The sequence below is a fragment of the Mastigoproctus giganteus genome, chromosome 13, assembly GCF_048544385.1.
Source record: "Mastigoproctus giganteus isolate SK-2022 chromosome 13, ASM4854438v1, whole genome shotgun sequence".
NCBI classification, from domain to species: Eukaryota; Metazoa; Arthropoda; class Arachnida; order Uropygi; family Thelyphonidae; genus Mastigoproctus; species Mastigoproctus giganteus.
Window position 1 is genome coordinate 168089048 of NC_143587.1, and position 25472 is coordinate 168114519.

General features: G+C 36.2%; 1 protein-coding gene across 1 annotated transcript in view; it reads left to right on the top strand.

The window, feature by feature from the left end:
- Window positions 1–9255: 9255 nt before the first annotated feature.
- LOC150076590 (uncharacterized) overlaps window positions 9256–25472 on the top strand; it is a 71137-nt gene continuing 54920 nt past the window's right edge. The window contains exons 1-3 of the mRNA XM_090387508.1: window positions 9256–9333; window positions 13481–13541; window positions 22437–22586. Of these exons, the coding sequence (XP_090243634.1) occupies window positions 13487–13541; window positions 22437–22586 (205 nt within the window). The 5' untranslated portion in view covers window positions 9256–9333; window positions 13481–13486. The remainder of the gene's footprint in view (window positions 9334–13480; window positions 13542–22436; window positions 22587–25472) is intronic.

The window sequence follows — 25472 nt, forward strand, 5'->3', positions numbered from 1 at the left end:
ACTGGCCTCAGGAGAGATTCCGTTGGATTGGTGTAAATTGGAACATAAAAGGTGGTTCTAGGAGTGTAACGGGAAATTACCGACCGGCCAGTCTAACTTCAGTAGTAGGGACAATCATGGAAGCAATGATCAAAGGCAGAATTCAGGATCATTTAGATGGAAATGGAATTCTGTAGGATACACAGCATGGTTTTGTAAAGGGAAAATCATGTTTAACAAATCTCATTAGCTATTTTGACAGGTCACTCGTGAGCTGGATTTAGAGAATAATTTCGACATTGTTTATTTGGATTTCAGCAAAGCATTTGACTCAGTCCCACATGAGTCAAATGCTTTGCTGACTGTTACTTTATAAGCTGGAGCTGGCTAGAATTATATGGAATATCCTTAGATGGATAGCAAGATGGCTTGAGGGCACCTGGTAGAGGGTGGTTATTCCTCAGATTGGGTTAATGTAAGAAGTGGGGTTCCCCAAGGATCAGTATTGGGACCACTGTTGTTTTTGATTATCTTAAATTACATGTATGAAGGGATGGAGGCCGGGAGGTCTAAACTTGCAGATGATGTAAAGATCAGTAGAGTAGTTAATGATCGCCACCAAGCAGAGCTTCTTCAGAGTGCCCTAGATAGACTTCCGGGATGGTCAGAAAAGTGGCAGCTATGCTTTAATTCAGCAAAATGCAAGGCCTTACACTTGGGGAACAGCAACCCCAAAATAACGTATACACATAGTGGAGTTGAATTAAAGTCAGTAGTGGAGGAACGGGACTTGGGAGTTATGATAAGGTCAGACATGAAATTGTCCGAGAATTGTGGACGGGTTGCAATGTTGCATGGTGTCCTATCGTACATTTTCTAGTAGAGATAACGACGTCATAATGACATAAAGGTGATTTTATAACCTTTATGTGATTAAATTATAAATAATTATTATTTTTTTTAATTAGTACCGAAAAACTGGTATTTTTTGTATCAATGCCGGTATTTCAATACCGGAAAAAAATGACCGAGATCCCGGTACTGTAAGCCATAGGCCCAACGCAGTCTCAGTGATATAAATATAAGGTAAAATTAAGGATAAAGCTAAAATAGAATATAAATAAGTGTTTTCAGAGTAGGGGAAAAATTTAATGTTATGTAGGTTTTATGTAATTTTGGAAAAAAAATATATTAGTGTTGGAATTTGGTCGAAATTAAAATTAGAACAAGCAAATGGTGTAGGCAAGGTATTAAAATTGAGGATGGGGAGGGATAAAGGAATAATTAAATAACGACGAAAATAGCGATAGATGTGGATAGATGGAACGTTCGTATCGCCCTCGTATTACGGGAAAAAGGTAGAAGTAGAAAGATAAAAAGTATAGATAAAGACATTAAACTAACTAGGCTAGCTGAGGCTGTAAAGCTCAACCTTTTCGTAAGGGCCCTGGCTTTGTAAGTATTAGTATAAAAAGGGTAATGAAGGGAAAGCGAAAATTATGCAATTCAAAACAGGTCTAAAAACCGAGTCGAAATAGAAACCGAAAATGGAGAATAAAAACACGACGAATTGTTTGCATATTCCCAGAAAGCCCAAATTCAAACGACAGAAAAAGTGTTTTAGAAATGAAAAATAAGTTTTGTACCGGTCAGGAAAGTATACATTAAGTTTAAAGAGGTAAATAATGTCAATTTATTTAATTTTTGTTATTTATTCCTTAGAAATTGTCCAGGTGTATGTACCACTACACCGGAGTCCAATTGTTCCGAAGACAATGATTGTGGCACAGGAAAAATATGCTGTACTTTTTGTTGTGGACAGAAGAGTTGCTTTAAAAATGGTTACAGTAATATATATGAAACGATTACTGTTTTTTCTTTTATTATAAGAAATACTTAAATCCGGTTACTGCGAAATTTGAAAACACGAAGATTAGAACTTCACAAAAGAACAATGTAAAAAAATAAAACCTAAAGCACTATCTTAAAAACTACTTCAAACAAAATCCTCGACGTTTCCATTACAATGTAATTACAGAAGTTAGTACAGTAGGTATTTGCTACAATTTGTGGAATTTTCGATTTTAAAGTGTAGGCAACGGTACACTTCTTCCAGCTAATCCTAGACTCTTCGTGGACTGATGTTCCGTGTTCCCTCCGTCTTCTACTACCGTTGTATTTGCCCCCAACCACTTGAACACATCTTTTGTGTCTGCTTCTTCTCTATGATTCAGTATACAAAGATATACTAACATATTTCTTTCTTTTTTAAGTTTTTATTTTATTTGCAATACTTAGTTTCGCTCGCCGATGGAAACGAACTTTTATATTTAATATACAAAAACTGATTGTTTTCGCCAATGTGCATTTTCTAAATTAATTGATTCGTACACACACACACACACACACTGTTGCCACTTTATTAGGTATACGTCTATTGTGCACACAAATATTTGTCCCACATCGTTGCACATCACATGACCACAGTTGTGGATATAAATGCAGCAGAACAACCTTTCTCGTATCGGTTAAGCGTACAAACCGTAACAAGAATGGGGAAAAGGAGTGAACGTGGCATGGTAGTAGGTGCAAGACATGCTGGACAAAGCATTTCTGAAACGGCACTTTTGAATTTTTCACGCACCACAGTTTCAAGGGTATATCGAGAACGTGCAACGAACAGAAAACATCCTCTCAACGGCACTCCTGTGGAAGAAAATCGCTTGTTGATGAGAAAGGTCAGAGGAGGATGGTTAGTTTGTGCAAGCAAATAGATGGGCCACAATGTCGCAAATCACGTCAAAGTACAACCTTGGTGCACAGAACAAAATATCGCAACGGACCACTACCGTACTTTGTCGCGAATGGGCTAAAGAGCCGACGGCCAGATCGCCTACCTTTGTTATCAATGAAGAACAAGAGAGCACGCCTCCTGTGGACACAACAACACTAGCACTAGACTATCGAGGATTGGAAAACAGTTGCTTGGTCTGACGAGTCGAAGATATGGGTGCATCATGTTGATGGAAGGCTCAGAATTTGGCGAAAACAATATGAATCCATGGACCCGTCATGTCTGACGACTAATGTGCAAGGTGGTGGGGGCAGTGTTATGGTGTGGGGAATGTTTCTTGGCACACGTTGGGTCCATTGATACCCATAGATTCACGTCTGAATGCCACATTGTACCTAAACATCGTTGCTGACTAAGTGCATCCGTTCAAGTTGACAGTTTATCCTCAATCAGATGGTTACTTCCAGCGGGATAATGCGCCGGTGCACAAAGCCCGAATCACTATAGAATAGTTCCAGGAACATGACAATGACTTTTCTTTGCTGCAACGGCCCGCTCAATCCTCCTTTGAATCCAATCCAAAGATGTTCCAGCTCATCCCAAAGATGTTCAATCCTATTGAACATCTTTGGGATGAGCAGGAAATGGCTTTTCGCTGCAGGCCTACACCTCCGTCGAATCTCAAGGAACTGCGTGATACACTAATGTCTGCATGGTACTTCATTCCTGCACAACGTTTTCAGCATCTTGTTCAATCAATGCCTGTAATAATTCAGGCTGTTGAAGGCTAAAGGAGGTTCAACACGCTATTAGGTAGGTGTACCAAATAAAGTGGCAGCACAGTGTGTGTGTGTATATATAATAGTAATTGATACGTGTATAATTATAAGAGGAATTTTTGTTTAAATTATAGGGGTACTGCTATGTATAGTAGAACGAACCCAAAGACCATAAATAAATGTCGAGGAGTTTTTGTTATTTATTCCTTAAAGGTCCATTTATTCCCTATTGGTGAGTAGGTAGTATAAAAAAACCGAAAATCGAAGTCGTAAAATAAAAGTAAAAGCAGTACTGTACATTAAAAGCAAGGAATTAAAAGTACTTAATGCTTCAAATTCGATGATTTTAACGTCTTTGTCAAAGGTCAGCAGACAAAATCAAAGAAAATTGAGCAAGAAGCAAGGCCTCTGTTTCTGACGTGAATATAAGTAGCACGTGTGGTAGATATAAATAAATGATGTTATATGAGCGTGTATGGAAGCCAGGTTCGGCGTAGCAGTTAATATATATATGTGTATGTGAGTGTATGTGTTTTTTGTCTTTTTAGTGGCTCTTTGACATATAAATATTATTATGCATACAAATCTGGTAATCAAGTTAGCCCAACTAGGTTATCTTAATTTAGCATGGCCTATACATATTAATTTTAAGAAGTATATCACTACATGATAATGAATTTTCATTACCTTCAGTTTAATGAATACAAAAGTATTCATTAAACTATAAGCTAAATTCTAACCGATAATATATAGTATATGAAATAAGGATATTGGGTTAAAAAGTGGCAACGGAGAGATAAAAATGAAAAAAAATAAAAATTTAAAAATCAATTTTTACATTTAGCTAACATCAAGATTTGAATTTTATATTTACTCTACCCCTTTTTTGGACTTATAACCAAAATTACCCACCCATATATGATGCTGGCTCACTCCTTATTTTAATTTAATCATTTTTACTTAATCGATGTTTGCTTTACAGTTACCTTTTCTCTAATCGGCTTTTCAAATCGGTCTATAATTTTACTTAATTCATTATAGCAAATAGGATTTCACGCCTACAATACTTCATTTCTCTGCTAACCTTCTCCTATTAGTTATGGCATTTCATGTAATTATCGCCTCCTTCACCTTTTTATTTTTAACAGAATATATATACTGTATATATATATATATATATATATATATATATATATATGTGTGTGTGTGTGTGTGTGTGTGTGTGTGTGTGTTTTTGCAGTGCAATTTCGAAGAGGAGAAGTGTGAAGTTCAGGTTGCCACCTTGCACAATACAACTGTAATCTTCAAAAACTTCAAGGTACGTAAGCAAACATATCTAACACAAAAACCAAACTTATTCAGATCAACAACTTTAAAAGAAAACGGTCAACACGGTTCCTCTCGCTTTTTTCTACTGGTTGTCAATAAGCGCACTCTCAATTCTTGCTCGATTCGATCTATTCTTATTACCGAAAACCTTTTTTTCAGTATAATAAAATTTCGTTCCAACCGACCGAACAGAACAATTCAAAATTTAAAAAAAAAAATTACAAAAAATATTAAAAAGTAGATGCACATAAAATGCTAAAAATGAAACATAAAATGCATTAAAACAATATAAAACTACCAGACCTTTTTAAACCCAAACACTCCTTTATTAGTTGAATTTGGCTTTAAAAGCCGTTCTGTTCTTATTTTAGTGTATTTCTGCTAGTATTTCAGTGGTTTTACATTTTTATATTGTTTTATGCATTCATTTGTAATTTTAATATTTTATGCGCATATTTTATTTTACTTGTTCATTCAGTTTGAATAATATTTTATTACAATAATATGATATCGACGTTGAAGGCCAGTTTGTAATCAGATCATATCACATACAACACAGCCTAGAAAAAAAACATTATTGAGCCTGAATGGTGGCGGTGTGTACTTCACAGCACATGCGCCATTTTGGTCTTGTAGGACCTTTGGCCTGTCTCTTTTTCTAAAATTTATTAATTTATGTCATTTAACCATTAATGGTTCCACTTCCTACCCCATATTGGGAAGAAGGAGCGTAATTCAGAGAATCTCATCAGCACTTTTTCTCCATTCAGCTAACGTGCTTCAGTGTAAAACAGTAAGCAGTCGTAGTTGCTGACAATTTCTTCGCAAATCTCAAGGAAAAACCTTGTATTTAAGATACATTTCACATAATTTACGATTTCTATTAATGTCTTAAAAATATCTTTCAGTTTTTCAGGAATGTTTTACACAACTAAAATTTTCCTGTGGACTACAGTGACTACATGAACGTGGGCGATTCTCGTAACAACGTCTGAAATGGGATCCTGCATAGCCTTGCCACAGTACAGAGATCAATGCTCTTCTTCCAGTCGAGTTCATAAGCACAAAAAAAAGCTATCAATTTATAGTATTAAAAGTATCAGCTTCTGTTGTAGTCGAATTCAAATCGTTAGAGATAGTCTTCGCACAGTTTTTCCATCATATAGGTATTGAATAAATACTAACGGCTCTGCTAAGCTACTGAAATCAGTGTTCTCATCGAGTTGAAAGGTAAAATAAGGTGACAGCTTAAGTCTAAGAATGAGTTAATTGAGAAGATCGGCGGAACTTTTGACGTTAAAAAAGTTTTTACTGGCGTTATTCCAAAAAAAAAATTGTAACGAAAAACCGTCATGAGAAAAGCGTTATGGAAGTAACGTCATCTTAAGCTTCCACCAGAAGGGAATTGTTGTAACTTGTATTGTTGCAACCTTACGTGTATGATGGCAATAATAATTTGTCTTCTATTGGAGCAAATTTAACGAAATTTTGCACGGATCTTAGCTCTATACTAGAGGAGAAACTTTCAAACCTCTGAAATTTGCAGTAGTTTTTCCAGGATAGTGGAAAATGTGAACGAGGAAATTTTCTCACTAATAAAGGGGATAATGTGGACTTAAAGGGAATTAGAAACAGAAATATTAAGCTTTTGTTGTTGTTTGTTGTTATTTGGTTTTTAGGAGCATTAGCAACTAAGGCCATATTGCTCGGGGATATGCGGTGGTCATCCCCTGATCTTTCCACATCCTCCGTATTTGGTGGGCACGGGCTCGAACCCCGGTCTAATCAAGAAGCGTGTGCTGCGCACTGCTGCTCCCGCCCACCTGGCTACGGAGGCGCCTTATTAAACTTTCAAGGTAGAAAAAAACTTTCGGAAATGAGTTAATTCGAAAACTCATCTGGTTTCAAGTCACCTGGTGTTTTCAGATTGAATGTAATGTTTTTCTTTACAATTAAACTCTGAAACTGGAAAAGAGTTCTGCACATTTATGAAAACTTTCTCAACTCGGACTTGGAAAACATCAGATCTTTCGATAAATACTACACATAATGGAACAACTATAGATGGTGTTTTTATCATGAACTCTTCAATGTAAAAAGTTATATATTCTACTTCAGTAATCAAAGACCAATACTTTCAGTAATCTATATGTAATTATGATTAATAATAAAAAAAAAAAATGAGTAATAAAAAAAAAAAAAAATGTATAAAAAAATGAGTTGTTCTTCATTGCTGGTTGACTTCTGATTGCTTTGTTGCAGCAAGCCTTTGAGGAACATAACTGCGTCGGGGGCTGTCAATATCCTACACGACATCCTAGACCAATATCGACAACTAGGAGAGGACTGCACATGGGTACCCCTTCCAACAGGAGGCCTACCTTACAGCTCAGTTTTTGTTTGCACTGCAAGCAAAAGACTATGGATTCCAGTTAGTACTGCTGGGACTCAGTTGTTTGTTGGAGGATAGTCGTTATGTAATTAAACGTTATCAAGCAAGATAGTCGTTAAACTGATATCAAGTCAACCGTGAAAAATTATGATCCTTTCTGGAGCATAATTTTTCACGGTTGACTTGATATCGGTTTAGGATTTCCATTGTATTCAGTGGGAACGCCCTGCAGTGGGAACATCCTCTTTTACAGACCGCATGTATTCCTCTGACTAAGTGGATGTGCAATGATGCCTGATAGTAGCGGCGCATCGTATCTGCCTGTCAGTAGCTTGGCCAGAAAATGAATATTAGTCCTTATCACAATAAACATTCAAGGTGTCCACTCCATATTCGCATACAGAATACCTCTTGATATGGTGAAGAAGAATTTGAAGATTTTTTAACAGCCTAAGTAACCAATATTCAATTCTTAGGAAGACTAACGTACGTTTCTGCTGCCGAAGACCAAATGACCGACGCGTATAAGGCGTACCAGGGCCACACACCTAGTAACACTAGCAATTAGAAAGAGCAGAATTCAGAAGAATGTTCTTTCGTTCCAGCTTAGTTTGATTCTCAGAAATGAACTGATTTCATAACGCGATTTGAAGGAGTCGCAGGATTCCAAATTTACCTCGAATTTCATATCCAGCCATGGTAACTAAGACCACTGATATACAAACCCAGGCACCCCAGAACAGGAGTATTCTGTCATCACCAACAGCTGCAAAGGCTGGGTTAAGTTCCAGGCTGCCATGATTTTCTGCTTAGAGAAACTGATAATGATGGGTTCTTTTTACCATTACTGGGAATGGCGTCGAGATTAAATTTGGAATTCCGTGACAGATTCAATTCGTGTTATAAAATCCTTTGAGGTCCAAGCAATCTGAGACGCTGCACATTCTTCTGAATTCTATTGTTCAAATGCGATCAAAGAAGTTCTTGATCATTACCACAGATTTATGTTAGTTAAAATGGTCAGACTATTGAGAAGGACATTCTGCCACTTTTTATTTCGCTAGGACATTTAAACACTTATGAATTATAAAGATAAGTTCATTTATAGAGTAACAGAGCACTAACAGGAGCACAGACAGAATTTTTTTTTTTTTTTTTTTTTGCAATACTACAATTTTGTAATTATATTTTTATTACATTGGCACAGACTGTATAGCAAAGTATGAAAGTGTTATTTTGACAAAAATGTTTTGTTTTTATTTATTGCGATATATTTTGTAATACATTATAAATATTTCAAGGCTTTAAAATGTACTTTTATTCTGCCTGTTTAATATAATAAAACCTTTTCTCAAATTAACGGTGTGTTATTTATTTTTAAATAATTAAAAATAATAATAAATAATAATTTAACTTATGTTTCCTAAAACTTAATTTTTAATTCTGTTAAAGTTAATATTTCTAAAAGTAATCTTGGAGACAGGTTTTTTTTTTTTTGGTGCTTTTAATCCTAAATAAAAAAAAAAAAAAAAAAAAAAAAAACCCAGAAGTATCATATTTAAGGTTAAAACAATTTTCCCGAAGTAAAATCATTTGAAAACTTGTTTAAACTAATAAATTAAAGGAATGTTTGCATTCATTGATTATTAAATCGATGTGTGGCTCAATATTTGAACTTAGACTGAGTTTTGAGCTGACTTTAACCAGACTGGGTAAAGGTCGAGATTGCAATTGTTCATGTGTTTGCATAACAGAACACGATGGTCGGAAAAATATTCCTGACACCTGGCAGAATGGGGCGCACATCCCCTTAACGATTTGAATTCGTTTTGTTAATGAAGAGGATATTACTTCACTGTTCTAACACAAAACTTCGTGGTGGGGAGTTATCAACCGAATGAGAGATCATTTTGCAACATCAGCGTTTACATTTACAACGTGTACGGGCTAAATCACAGTATTTATAGAACATCCTCTCACAATACTCGCCTGATATTGAGCGAAAATTGACGTCGCCTCGGCAGAACGATAACCAACAGTGGAGAACACAGTCAACGTTGGTAAGAAATTCTTATTTAATATTTAAATTAGATATTAATATTAAAGTTTCACAGTATGACGTGATTCTCACATTATATATGTGACGTCCATATGACTTGAAACTTCAACTATAAAAACTTCATGAGGTTTTACAACAGGAATTAATTGCAAAATTCATCGAATGCTCCTCTAGCAGTATACTTCGTTACTTCTAGTGCCCGTTCAGTCCACGAGGTTATTGTAGGGTTTTAGCGGCTAAAGCCATATTGCTTGGTGAGTACTGTCTGTATATTGCTTGTTTTCTGTGGTTGATTTTCTGTTGATGGATTTCAACTTAGGTTGAAATTGATTGCCCGGCAACAATTTACTTTCAAAGCGGAAAGGCCCACTCACCACTACGATGATGTACTAAAAGAATTTTTTGTCAAATCGATTTGTTTGCTTCATCCCTGAGGAACTTTCAGCTAATTTTTTTTTTTTTCTTTAGGAGCTTTAGCAACTAAGGCCGTATTGATCCAGGGATATGCGGTGGTCATTCCCTGACCTTTCTGCATCCTCCGTATTTGTTGGGCCGGGGCTGGAACCCCGGTCTAATCAAGAAGCGGGTGGTACACACTGCTGCTCATGCCCACGGAGGCGCCTTCAGCTAGTGGTGTCCATATTTGCACGCGCAAAATTGCATTGGAATGATAGTTAAGATGACTTTATCTGTTTTATGGACAGCCATTTTTACCGAGATGAAAGTTCAATTTAGAGGGGGGAATTATTTTGAATTCTGAGATAGAAATATTGTAATTCTACAAGTTCTCTTTCGTATGGTTTAAAAATTCAAACTCGTTTTAAATAGCCTTAGAATATTCGCATTTATTATAACTGATCATTGAAGTTTCGTCTCGAGTAAATATTTTTTTCCAGAAGTTCTCTTGCCACGGGTAGACCAATAACAACCAGAACTCAATCACTTGCTTCCGTGTCTCTGATCGATACCCATTAGTCTGTCAAATCATTTGAGTATTCATAACTAATAATAAACTCCAGTCTATAATACAAAACTCCGTAAAATGACAGTGTGTGTGTGTGTGTGTGTGTGTGTGTGTGTGTGTGTGTGTGTGTGTGTGTTGGTTAGTTGTTTCGGGCCACTTTGCTCCTGAGAGGCCACGATCACTGATTTCATTTCACAACCTTCCTATAGAAATGAACACGTACTGGAAGCAGCGGTCACCTTGGTCATCGCGGTCCCCTACTTTGCTGCTGGGAGGCCGCGATCGCCAAGAAGGTGATCGTTACTTCTAGTGCCCGTTCAGTCCACGAGGTTATTGTAGGGTTTTAGCGGCTAAAGCCATATTGCTTGGTGAGTACTGTCTGTATATTGCTTGTTTTCTGTGGTTGATTTTCTGTTGATGGATGAAAAACCCAAGTTTCCGGGAGAAAAAGAACCAATACACTCGCTTGAGACCAACTCTGCCAATTTATGAAAACGGCCGATAAAATTCATAACGTCACCGCGAAGAGGTGGCGAAAACTCCACATTACTGCCAGCGGATATGTGCAGGTACTTATCACATCCTGCTTTAGCCCTAGAGAGAATCAGAAAATTCTCCCAAGGTTGACGGAGAAAATATTCATCTCAAGTTGCCAGCAGTGAAAAAAAAAAAAGTAATATGGCTCAGAACTAATTCATTTTTTGGTGAACGCAGAATGAATTAATTATGGACCAAACACATATCTTGAATGAACATTTCAATTACTAATATGTAGGTTAGTGCAAATGTATGATTTTAACACAGCTATCTACCAAAGTAGTTTAATTAATTAAATTGGCATCGTTTTGGTTATCTCATATTGTGACTGCCTTCACAACGAGTTGCCACGGTATTATACTACCTCGAATAAATAACACTTCACCAGTGGAGAAGACTATTGTTATTTTTTCTCAGCGGATATTGGAAGTTATACTTCATAACTGGGTTGTCACTATTGCAACACCAGGGTACCTGCCCACCCACCGAAGAGAAGCCAACAAGCTTTGAAACGGTGCCGTCTGGGTGGTAGTACCCGCTGAGAATAAATAGAAATAGTCTTCTCCACTGTGAAGTGTTATTTATTCGAAGTAGTACAACACCATGGCAAATCGTTGTGAAGGTAGTCACAATATGAGATATAAACAAACCTATGTCAATTTAATTAATTAACTACTTTGGTAGATAGCTATGTTAAAATGCATTTGCACTAACCTCCATATTAGTCATTCTACCTCGTAGCATGAGGCCTTTGCCCTTAAATACTTTATAGTCCATTTCAATTACATAATGCATTTCATTAAATTTTTAGTCCATAGTTAACCTTTTAATTACAAAAAAATAAAGGAATATTTAGAATTAATTATTCATAATTTAGTTTACTTTTCTGTTGATCAGCAACAGAAAACTATACTGCGTATCATTATTTTCAAAATTTAACTTGTAAAATATATGCCGAAGTTTGACACCTACGTTAATCAGAACAAGTTTCAATCATAGAACTGTATATAAATAAGAAATTACCTTTATACATAACTTTGTATTTTTTTAAATGCAAAAAGGACAAACCATGAGTAAAAATTAATATTTTAGTGTATCTAAGAGATCTCGTAAAACCTTCACATGCAATGACAATTTTAGATAAAAAACATGCGCCGTTAATGAAGTATTCCGACACTAATAATACAACGAAAGGTGCTTTAAAGGCAAATTTTATATCGAAGAAAAGTTTAAAGGTTATGGATAGCGAACTAACATTTCCAAGCAATAAAAAAACAATTTATTATTATTAGTAGTATTTTATTTATTCTAAGAGACAAAATAATGATGACAGATACAGCCTCTGACTGGGAGTTGGGGGTATTTTCACGCAACAAAGTAGGGAATACATTACCTTCGTTGATTTCTTCAGTGCCTTGTTTTGTCTAAATCGTCATGTAGGTCGATACGCCTCTGCTTTTTTCTTGGAAGCGCAATACGATTTTTCTCTTTGATAGTATTTTTTTTTAATTTTAGCAATATTAAAATCGGTTCATTTTAGCAGGTTTCCACTGCCTTTAATCAACAACGTAAATTTTCGCTTTTTAGTAACCATAGAAATTATAACTGAGAGAAGAGTACTTTTCCACTTATTGTTGTAAAGGTTTCTTTGACACTTGCAAAACTACTTTGGTAATTAATTCTCTCTGAACTGAATAAATTGATTTGAATAAATAGTATTCGAGTAATAATAAATACAATAACAAAGAAAAATACTACACTACTATAGTACAGTTTTATAGTACCTAAATGCAAAAATACCATATGCACATTTATACAAAAGCGTAATCTTTCTCGTTTATTGTATTTTATTTTAAACAACCCAATCTAGCAGGAACGTTTATTTCTGTGAACTTCTTAAAAATTTCAACCATGTTCAACAGAATGACAATAATCGCGTGTCCAGCTTAATAGATGGTGGGGATTGCAGTATTGGGACTACAAACCCAGTCCTACTTCAACGCCTGCGATGACACTCCTGCAGTAGTCTAGCCTGAAAGCGTGTGTTCGGGGTCCAGGTTGTTGTGCAGGCTGAAAAACATCTTGAATGGAGAAAACACTATTCCCATTGTCTGAGATCGGCTGACTGACTAACTCGATTGAAAAAGACTTTAATTCCTAGACGAAATTAGAAATTCCTAGACGGGAATCAAAAAAACAAAAAACAAAAATGTATCTTGCTGACTAGTCTGGCCGTAGAGGATTTAAGTAGAATTGGGTGAACATTCTTCGCAGTCAATTTTTCGGTCACTCCGTATTTGGTGCAACTTTCTTAAAATTAAAGCTTGCAAACATCTACAATCCATCAATGAAGGGGCAGGGACTAGGCATCTGATAACTTATCTCGTGTTTATTTGATATTGCTTCTATTGAATCAATGTGTTTGGCGCCTTAAAATTAATTTGTCATAAAAATTATGAACTAAAAGATGATTACGTAGTAATAAAAGTATTAAGTAGGAGTAAATATATTAAACACTGTAGAATGCGGATATTTATTTTAACAATGCCTTTCAATCCTTAGTATTTTAAAATAAAATAATTTATCTTTTCTTCAATGCAGCACAGTTTATGAATATAAAATAAACTTGTTTTGATTATCACTTTAGATAATCATGCAGAAATTATTGCTGCTCTTCATTCTTTGCGTCCCTGCAATCCACGGAGGCGGTAAGTGTTTTCATTGATTAGAAAAATATTTTTTACAGTAATTGTTAGGAGCTTTTGAGAATAACTTTATTTAATTCCATACAAGACACTACAATATAGGCTCATCTTGACTCATTTGAAATGCCTCATCTAATAATAGTCATAGTTTATCGCTTCTCTCTCCATGTCTATACAAGTTCGCTATGAATATGCAATGTCCAGAAAATTCAGATGGTAATTCAAGGGCTAAAATTACACGGTTTGAAACTACTCGAATTTCTTGATAAATACTCGTGCAGGTGTCTCATTCTGTGCAACAGGATTGGATAACTTTCAAAGAATTAACTACTTAAATCCATGCATGACTAGACATCCCTCCAAAATGGTCAAATTATTCGAGGCTATCATAAACGAATGTCTAATATCTGCGTTACAAGGATTTCAGAACATTTGTTTAAAAGGAGACTTTTGCAGTACCGCAGCACAAATAGAGCAGCACCATAAAGCTATCTGAAGGAGATCGATTCGATCATTAACTTTTCTGAAAAGTCAATCGATGATCGCACCTTCCATAACACACCTCGCAGATCAGTGTTCTGAACTTCAATATACGATTTCTGGATAAATCAAATTTATTTAAGATTAATAGCTTTCCAACTCTCAGAAAGACCGCCTAGATGTCTGTAGTACAGAATGTTAGTGGATCTTTGTAGGTAAACTCCACATCACACTCGGACCTACAGAATATAAAAATATTGCTTAATTCAATGCTTTCAGACTATGAATAAGATATAAATAGTAACAAAAAGGCAATCCATGGCATGTACAGAAGATGCAGTAACTGATTATCTGTTGAGGCCAGGATTTGCGGAGAGTGTTTTCTTATATGTACATTCATTTCAACTGTAATGTTTTTCCACGACGGCGCGTGAGAGTAATGTTAGTAACAGGATAACGTATATGACCGCAATTTCAGAAATATGGATCTCATTAAAAAAAGTAACGGAAAACACATTTACCTTGAACTAAAAGATGACTGTTGTATAATCCTTTTTCTTTACAACATTAAAGAAAAAGGATTAATTTTCTTTACAATTTATTTTTCCACCACTCGAAGATCCACTTCTTACCCACCTGACTGCAGTTACTATTAGAATTCTTCCAGATAAGGAGGATTATATTATATTTTACTCCAGTATGTATCTAACTTCTCAAAATAGGTAGTGAATTTCTCCTGAAACAGGATACTATCATTAATTTTAAACAGAATATTTATTACACGTTCACCATTCAAGTGGATAATACAAAGAATATGAAAAATGAACATCACTTTCTGTTGAAATTTCCGCATAATCCTGATCATTTCCAACTATACTTATCTATCCATGATTTTATTTACCATTTACTCTTTCGCCCTTGCCTCAATCGTATAAATATTTTTATACATGCATAAATGTATTAAATACAGAACCTTTCTCCATGAACCATTTTCATCAATGTTTCTTACAACGTAAGAATATTCTCAATCCTCGGATGAATTAATATCTTACAGACTCTTAACCTAATTATACATTAACACTATTCTTGTTCTCTCTCTGTGGAGAAATTTTACAAATCATATTTTTTATATGAATGGATGGATTTAAACCATCTTGGAACTGCAACTGACACTTAGAAAAGAAAAAAAAATTCCCTTTCCCAATTACAATAATTTTCTTATTTTTATTTAGAAAATAAGAATTCGTTTTTTCAAAACTATCTAATACCAATGTCAGTAGTTCACAGAAACTCTCGTTGCTCACTTTGTACTCTCATTTCTCACATTCACTCTCAAGTAAAATTAACCTCATCTTCACATCAGCTAAATAAATCAATCAATTCTCCATTTTTCCTTACTTCTAATGGTACAGCCCTACTCTATATATCCTCGTATGGACCATTAGGAATGATAATCAGTACATTTATCCAATCAAAAGGTATAGCTCATTTTGCTGAAAGCCTCTTTCTGTTCCTCCTCACAGTCATTGCAGACAATCTTCTCTCTTAGCTAGAACTCTCCAGGACAGCACCATTCCAAGTTCCCAGGAACGTCTAGATTCTGGAGCGTATCGGATCCGTCATAGTTGGCGTATTCACATAAGGCTACCTCCATTTTTATGGTCTGCTTCACTTCTGGTGGTGGTCTTCATGATACTCATTCCTCTGAAACATCGGCACTCGGCGAAAGATTTCCGGGCATGCAAATTGCGCGTATGATACTCATGCTTGTTATTTTCTTAAAATAACTCTGTCACTGCATTCGTCACGTCCATATTACGCCAAGTTTTCTTAGTGGAATTTACTTCTGCCTTCTTCCGCATGATGAATTTGGTAAATTTGCATAAACACACTAAACCGTTCAAAGATTGCGAACGATGATACGCGTTAGAAAATATCTGCATGCGCTCGCCCATGAATATAAAATACTATAAAGTTTATTTTTTTTTTAAGCCATGTTTGTTTTATGGTTTAGCAGCTACTCTGCACAAGTATTTAAGTATCTTTTTTATATCAATAAAGAGTAATTATGTAATTCATAGGTTTGGCGAAACCAGGAACGTTTATTAAAGTCCGCCGTTTAAATATGATTAAAAAAAATTTTTAATTTAATTTTTTTTTCTATGGAACGCAAAAATTGTAATCTTTTTGTTTCATCTTGTATTTGGTATCTGTAAAAGGTTTGCCCTCCGTAGATTAAGTGTATGTTCATCCAGATGAAATATGTAAAATTCATTAGAACGCTTAAAGGAGTTCTATGATGAAAGTCATGGACCTTGTTTTCTTTTAAGAAAGCAAATTATCAAATATTCAACTGTTTAAATTAAGAATAAATGTAAACGTGCTCGATGATTCTCAAAGACTTATATAAATAATATTTATATTCATTCAGTTTGCCCGAAGTTTATCTGCTCGCCATACCCTTGTTTAAAATCGGGTCTTTCCGAATGTAAAGCAGACAGTGAATGCGACGAAGGGTATTTATGTTGTGATCGAAAGCACTGTTACCGCGAAGTTTCGGGTAAGTGCTATCGGAGTCAATATTTATCTGCTCTGAAGTGAAATATTAAAGGCGGAGGTAGTGCTTCCCCCTCCCCCTTCGTTTGAAATAATTCAATTTGATCATGAAAGAGAACATTCACTGCCAAAATCTACTACGTAGCAAAGCAAAATATTGCTTTGCTACGTATTTGAACGAAAATAACTAGAAATTGATCCACATTTAATTGTTCTGACATCGACCCTAGTCTTTAATGATTCCAATCGGCTCTAAATTAGACTACCATTTTATGAGGTATGTCATCACGTGTTCGTAGCATGATGTATTATTAAGGTGGGAAGGATATGTAGGGGGTGCTGTTTTGATAAAATTCAGTGAGGGAAATGAGAAGAGATTTAAGTCAATTTCAGCGTGGGATTGCAGTCGGCCGCAGGATCTTCGGTGTTCCCGAATGCAAAAAAGGGTTCAAAGGGTCACACAAATAATTATAGACCTGATAGTTTAACTTCTGTTCCGGGGAAAATAATGGAGTCACTGGTTAAAGAGGTGATATAGGATCATCTAGTCCAGACTGCAGTGATAATTCAGACACAGAATGGGTTTGTTAAGGGGAAGTCTTGTCTAACCAATTTATTTGGATACTACGATGTGATCACGAAGGAACTGGTTGCGAAAAGTAATTTTGATTCATATACTTGGATTTCAGGAAAGCTTTTGATACTGTTGCACATGGAAGACTGCTGTACAGATTGGAGCGGTATGGCATTAAGGGAAAGTTGCTACAATAGATAAAGGGATGGTTGAGTGGGAGACGACAGAAAGTGGTAATAAATGGACACTATTCTACGTGGACTAATGTTATTAGTGAAGTCCCACAGAGTTTGGTGCTCGGCCCATTGTTCATTTATGTATTTATCAATGAAGGTATATCAGGCTTCATGTCCAAGTTTTCAGATGATACAAAGGTTGCGAGGGTTGTTAATGACACTAAAGACAGTATGCTACTGAAACACGATCTAGAAAATTTAGGCAGATTGGCTGAGAAGTGGCAACTGAAGTTTAACATTGAAAAATGCAAAGTACTACATGTGGATAGCAGTAACCCAAGAGAAACGTATCAACTGTGTGGTACTACACTCAAAGAGGTCGAGAATAAAAAAGACCTGGGAGTAATTGTGCAGTCAAATATGAAGGTTCTGAGCAGTGAAGACGGGCTGCCAGAGCAGGTCATGGAGTTTTGTCAATGATATACATAGGAATTTTTCTAGCAGAGACAAGGTGATTATCCACTTTTATAAGGAAATGATCAGACCACACCTTGAGTACTGCATAGAGATCTGGAGGCCTCATTTTAGGAAGGATGTAGAGTTACTAGAACGAGTACAGAGAAGGGCAACAAGATTGGTTAGAGGAACATAGGGATGCGCTTACGAAGAAAGGCTCAAGTTCTGCAAGTTGCAGCATCTGGAGACTAGGCAACTGCGGGGCGATCTGATTGAGGTGTATAAGGCTATGAATGGTTTGAGGAGGCTCAATGCTGACGGGATACTTCCTTTTGCTCAGACTAAGAACCTGAGGGAGCATAGGGTCAAATTGAGGAAAGACAGTTTTAGAATGGATGTGTGCAACTCGATAGCTTAGATAAATTTAAGGCTAAACAAAATTTAGAGTGACCGGATGGGCGAAATGGCAAGTTTTGTTTTTTGGCTGATGGTGTATAATCTTGCCTCAACTAATGCTAATGAGTACCTCAGGAACAAAGTCTTCTGGGGTTTAAGGTCCGATTGTGTCTTGGGTGCATCGAAATTGAACTAATAACATCCAGCCAACGGTTGTTCTCTGATAATCCTGGTAAGAAACAGCTCGTTGATGCTAAAGGCCAACGGAGGCTTACAAAAATTGACTTGTTAAGAGTAACATGAAAGCTACAGTCAGTGAAATAACACCCTGGTACAAGGACAAAAATATGATGAAAATGTCACGAGTTTATGCACCCATCTTGCCAGGTGTCAGCTGTGAAGGACTATGGTGGTTGTTTTCGTGGGGCATATTTTGGATCCGTTAAGTCGGCACAAAGTTTGGTATTTAGACCAAACTTTGAGATAAAACAAGGTTAAGTTAGGCAAAATTTGAATTTCACTGGTTATCTGAAAATTAGTCTGACCAGGCGCATCCCTCACGCCTCATCCCTCAGAGTATCATTTCATCTGCAAAGGAATTCAACTAGCAAGATAATACGCTATCTCAAGACCCAAATTGCATAGAATGGATTCTAGAAATGAGAGTAAATTCACCCTACTGAGATGGCAGAGTCCACACATTTCAGTCTAACTGAGCGCCTGGGAGATGAGGCCGAACGATCACTTCAGTTACAGATCTGCGAACAGCCAAGTTTACGGCAACAAGCAATTGAATCATCATCCATGTGGCACACTTTCGACACATTTAGTGTCATGAAGAGTTTAGGCAGTTCTGAAGGGAAAGTCCTCCTCGCTGTTAGACAGGTGTGCTTAATGAAGTAGGAATTCACTGTAGACCTCAAGAAAATTCTTGCTTATTGCTGTAATGTTTATAAACAAAATTGTAAATCTTATGATTGGTTTTTCATCTAAAGTAAATCAAAAGGCAGAATGTTAATAGTAACACCATAAAGCACTGATATGATTATTATAAACAATAAAAACTAGTTTATTCAGGATTTTTTCCAATTACAGGACTGGTTATGCTTCCCGAAAATTTCTTTTAAATATGTGTTTGGAAATGCTTGTTTCCGAGTTGCTGACCTTTTATGTGTTTTCAAAAGGGACGGGAAGAAAAAAAAAACTTTTCTCAGGTGTGCCTTCATGCATAAGAGTGAGTAATTAGTTTTCATTAATGCAGATTTTCAGATCTTTTTTCTCCTGTTCAGCAACAATAGAAGCTGCCTGAAGGGGCGGCTCGAACTTGGCAGCAAAGCCTGCATCGTTCTGTTATTGTCCCACAGGAACAAAAATCCTAGGTGGAGGAACTCCAATAAAAAAATAAATTCAGTGGATTCTGATCTGGAATGAACCAATGAGTCCCAAACTTCCTGACACATCGAATGAATAAAATTAACGATAGGGTACAAGAAAATTGAAGTTCTGCATCTGGGCCCACAAGAGTATAAAAACGAAGTAAAAACTGCTACTTAAAACTACCTCATCGTCAACTTACTGTTATGAATAATACTGTATTAACCCCATTCTAGGATATCTACATTTGAAAGATTTGCTTTCATTTTACTTGAGTCGCATTCTCCGTTTATTTTTCTGATCAGTTCCTTCATCATCGGATATTTTTTCCATTTCCAAGCGGTGGACTGCTATCTGAGAAAGTGTGCAACAATTGCTCCAAGAAGCAACAAATTCTACAAGGCAGCAGTGTCTTGTAGAATAAGTGCACTTAGTGCTGTCCATGTCTTATGGCCAACATCAGACATGGAAACTCCACTTGTCCTAATAAGAAATTTCCATAAGTTTGAGGCCTTATGGAAATTTCTGTTTATCCTTGTTTATATTATTCTGTTTATCCTTGTTTATATTATTCTGTTTATCCTTTCTTTAATCTGACAATAAGAAATTTTGAAAAATAAATTTAAAAAATTGATAAAATGTCGAGACCCGCTGAGGAATCTTAAGATGGTTTAAACCTATGTTAATCTTATTAGTATCATGGGTTTAAAATAAGAGCAGGCTTCAGTTTTTATTTAAATTAACCTGAATGTGCAATGTATGAATGAAATAAACAATATTTAAGAATTTCGTGAAGAAATTAGCTATTAGATTGACACAAAATTTCAGTATTCATTTTTTTTTTCAATTCTAATTCGAAATTGAGACTTTATAACTTTCATGCTCTATAATTGCTTTTCAATCTTCGTGTGTGTGAGGAAGAAGTAATAAATCTATTGAAAGGTGCGAAGATGGGGGCGTAAATTACACAAAATACGAAAGCTGACAGGAGAGCAGAAATTGGAGATACTGAAGGCTTGAAAAAGAAGCTTCCCTAAATTAGATGCTGTATATGTCTACATGCAGTGTTGTAGTCGCAAGATTATCAGATTCATATACTATGAATATTAGAAAAGCAGAGAGTATACGGTGCATATTAATGGAATTCCAGAGGGTATACGGCGTATACCCTCCAATACAGCCCTCTCTACATGTGGGAAAACTAAATTGCAAAAAAGTGTTAGGCTGGAAAATGCCAATTATGAGAAATTGCTGCCTAAGATAGTAAAGAACGAGAACAGAGAGTATCACTCAGATAAAGGAGTACGATTTGCTTCGTCCCATCATGTAAAAAGAAAGAGGAAAGTAGTAAATAGGATTTGACGCTTGCTTATTGATGCGGGAAAGTTATCAATAACCAAGCTGATGAAATGATTAAGTAGCTGACATCGATCTTTGTTGATATGGCTTTCATCTCAGATTTACTAGTGCTAAAGCTTACCAGAACAGCAGTTGCTGGTGAATCGGATCACTGTTTAGTCAGCGATATGGAAATTACGAAGAATTTCTTATTAGAAATAGTTGTGAACCTGCAGGAAAGGCTAATGGGGTCCCTGACATATTTTGAACGACGATATTCTGACATATTTTGCTACAAAAAAATAAATAAATTATAGTAAGGTCACCTACCTTCAAGTACTAATGTGTATTGTGTCTATAATGGCTTCACTTCAGAATAGCTAGGGTTAGAAGTGAGGCCCACATCATTAATATCATTTTAAGAGTCAGAAATAGGCATATACTCCCGATTCTCTTTTTTTTTAAATGTTATTGACACAGAGATACAGGAATATGATGTAAACTTTTTCTGATAATGTTAAGAGAACCTTCCAAACTGTCCCAGCAATGCCCGTCCAAGTTATTCTCAGGTGAACTTCAGATATAAGTGACAGCCAAGTTTTGTTGTAGCAGAATCCTTGGTTTTACAATTAAAAACAGCAATATGAAACTATCTTACACACTTTGAGGAGGTGAATTATAAACAATACAGGAAAAAAGGGATTTAGGGGTTAATTTAGGAAGACGTGAATAGGTCAGGGCCCTTTTTGCCACTTGTCTGCACCTAGTGCAGAAAATCGGAAATGAAGGCCCATGAATTTCTTCTGGTGATCTGAGGAACACTGCTTGCACAGCAGGGGTATTAAATTAATGCAATACAATTAATTGTGAGACTCCAATTGTACTTTGTCCAAGCATGGATGTTACCCGAAACAAGGCAACCGTCGCGAAAATATCAAAATAAGGGCATTGAAGATCAGATTTCAGTTATGTGGGCTAAAAATTGGTAACTAAATAATATTAAAGGTAATTTGACTAATGAACAAGTTGCTGTACTGATCTATTAATGACACCTGAACCACCCAAAAATTTAAATTGAGGGAAAGATGCATATAGCGGATTGCAAACTGTTTTCCTTTAACAGAAAGTTAATTACATGAAATAACTTACCTGTAGGGCCGTAGGAAGCCGATGCTCGAGGGAATTGAAAGTCCAGTTCAGATCGCCACTCACAGGTGAAGAGAAACGAGGGTGGTAAAACCCTATTTTTAGGTTAATTAATTAAGCAGAAACTACTTACATCATAGGCCAATATTATTTAATTTAATTAATTACACTATTAAGTTACTGCATTATTAATTAAAAATAATTTGTAATATTAATTTATTAAACCATTTAATAATTAAAATACGACAACATTAGAATAAACTGTTAATCGCAAATAAATTTAATAGAATCAGAATTAATAAAATCGAAATAATAACGAGGCGTATTTAATTTATTTGTAACTGAAAGAAATATCTGCTCCGATTGTGTGCATTCTGATAACCACTTTTCCTCATTACACAGTTCATTGCCCTGCTGAAGTCAACTGTCCTGACGTAGAATGTCCTCTCCAAGATGCGTCACGGGTGAAGCCGGAATGTGAAGTGGATGCAGATTGCGGCTACGAAGGGTACTGTTGCACTGGATGCTGCAACACAAAGTATTGCTACAGAAGCAAGTATAACATTCAAATACTTATTACAAATAAATAAGGTGAAGGCTTTTTTTTTTTTTTTTTTTTTAATATTGTATTTAAAAAGGAATTCTTGCTCGGGCTAACACATACATTTAGACAGAATTATCTCGTGGGTTGCAAACAACATCGAATTCATTGGCCAGTACAAAAGACGTCCGAAATTCCACTAACAAGATGAACTATTAATGTAATAATCGCTTATTTGTAGAAATAGTTGTTCATAAACAACTACATTTCAGCTGATCAGATCAATAATCGTTTTACAGGTATTCGCCGATTGATCAACGAAAACGGACTTCTCGAATGGTAGAATACGATTCCTGAAGTCAGTGGAATATCTTAGAACACGATCCCAATCTAGAATGCGGTTTACAGCCAACATCTCTAAATTGTATTCTACTGATGGTTTTCCTGTTTCTCACGATGAAAACAGACTTTCGACAGGAATAAACATGTACTCCTCGCCTAAAGACCTCCGTAGCAGAGTAGTCAAGAGCGGCAGTGCAGTAGCATACGCTCTTTGAATGAACCCGGGTTCAAGCCCCTGACTGCTAAATACAGTCGATATGCCATTCCGCATTGGACTAGCGTGGCAGATTATGGTTCGTTTACCTCGACATGAATCATTGAGGAGGCTTCCATCCTCCATTGGATTGATAATGACTGCAGTTGGCTTTTTTTTAAAGTGAAACTTCAGGCAATTTTCTGATGGGAATAACTTCCGTTCGTGGATTTGCAAAAAAAACGCGACGAAAATGCGACCATTCACCTAAGTAAACGCATTACAGGCACTCTGTACAGCCAGCTACCGTACTAGGTTAAATGCCCCGGATCTCATGCGATCACCGAAATCTAAGCAGCGTCAGGCCCAGTTAGTAATTGGGAGGATGACTACACGGAAATACCCGATCAATTCACTTCTTGCGTTTCCTTTTGCTAACCTGTGGTAAATATTCTTCCGATTTTCACGTATCATTTAATGTTGTTAATTGGTAAGGTAATAAAGTGTAAATCTGTACTTTATACATTTACTTTTATGGCCTGTGGATAATATTCCTCCTAATTTCGCTTATTAGAATCGCCGTTAACAGAATTAAAATTCAATTCGTAAAAGTGATCACAATGACCGGAGCTTACTACATATCGTATAGTGAACGGTATTTTGTTATGGAGTGTCCATCGTAAAGCAATTTGATTGTACAGTGAACCAATTGAAAAGCGGGATTCCACTGTAGTGAACGTTGTAAGGCGTATAGCGCACGCTGACGTAAAATGTGCCCGTGGATTGACGAAAATTGTCAGAAAATGCGTCAAGAAATGTTTCACCCCACAATTGTACCACTCCGTGCCAGGCACGAGCGAAGCATTACCCAATCAGAACCCCCTACTGATTGCATCATGCTATTTCTTTCGTTATTCTCCACCTTATTTAATAAAAATTTCGATAGAAGAGAATTTATAATTTAACATGTCGAAGACTAATAGTGAGGGTTGTAAGGGGTAAAGAACGTGTACATGTAATGCGACCACCAGCACCACCACCACTGAGTACAAAGGAGAGATCTAAACTATTTCGACAGCGGAAGAAATTACAGCGTGCGATGGAGTTAAACAAGGAAGCCGGAGAAGATCCATCCACATCTTCAGAGCCTTACATCTTCGCAGAAATGTTAGAAGTGAATTTGGAAGGAGTCATAAAAGTTAATACCTCAAATGAAAACGATGAAGAATCGTGGAAGCCCAGTCGTAAACGAAAAAGACAAAACCGACTGCCATAAGTACACAACAGGACAACTTACATTCCTGGATAATGATTTCGGTTCAGTCTGTTCCGCGTGTGATCGGCTTTGGTTCAAAAACGAAGTGAAGATTGTAGCAGTTCGAGATAACGATCTTCTTCAAGCAGCATTTCCAAATGAGGATGCAAGTCAAGTGTCGACCTGTGACAGCTGATGTGGCTCTGTCAAGAACCAAGTGATTCCGGTTCTATCGAAGTCAAATGGCTTTAAATATCATCCGATGCCACAGCACTTGCCAAAGCTAGATTTGGTAACGTCTCAAATCTCTGAGGCTCCCATTCATGCCGATTTGTCGCCTGCGGAATTCATACGGTCAATAAGGGATCCTCGGTCAAGTGATAAATGTTAGTCCTAAAGAAGTCTCACTTAACTTCCGCTATGCGTTCTTGGCACACAATTTTTTTTTTTTTACCTCGCTTAAATCTAACTGTAATAAAAGGGGAGAAACGAAATTAGCTTGCGATAGTTTCTAATTTTTAATTAGCTAGTTTCATTTCTGCACAGCATTTAAATTACAAAGAAAGACACCACACTTTCTGTAGCTTTAAAGGGAAGCTCATTCGACTGTTGACGAAGTTGCGCACCATATTTTCAAACAGTGTTACTTTTAATTTCCCTTATCGAATATGGAAAACATGTGGTAACATGGTCAACCCAAGCACGGTACTAAGTACTATAGGTTCTAATACCTCTCGTGTTTGGGGTTCACATAAAAAAAACAAAAAAAAGAGAGATTTCCTTCAGGAGAGACGCACGCAGATGAAAGTTAGTCTGCTGTATAGAAATAAAATTATCCATGTTTTATTTATCCTTGTTTAGCGAATTTCCATAACTCTCGAAATGTTACCACACTAAAGCTACTTTAGTAAAGCTGTTTGCATGACCCACTAAGGAAGGTAACACAATAAAATTCAAAGCAGTAACAATTAATTGCAATTCATTAAAATGAATTAACTTTTCAGTTTAATTAATTCATCGAAATGTATGAACCTGATCCAGTGATACCAGCTTTCAAAGTAATAGTCAAAGCAAGTCTTAAATACCACATTTAGAAACTACTTCACT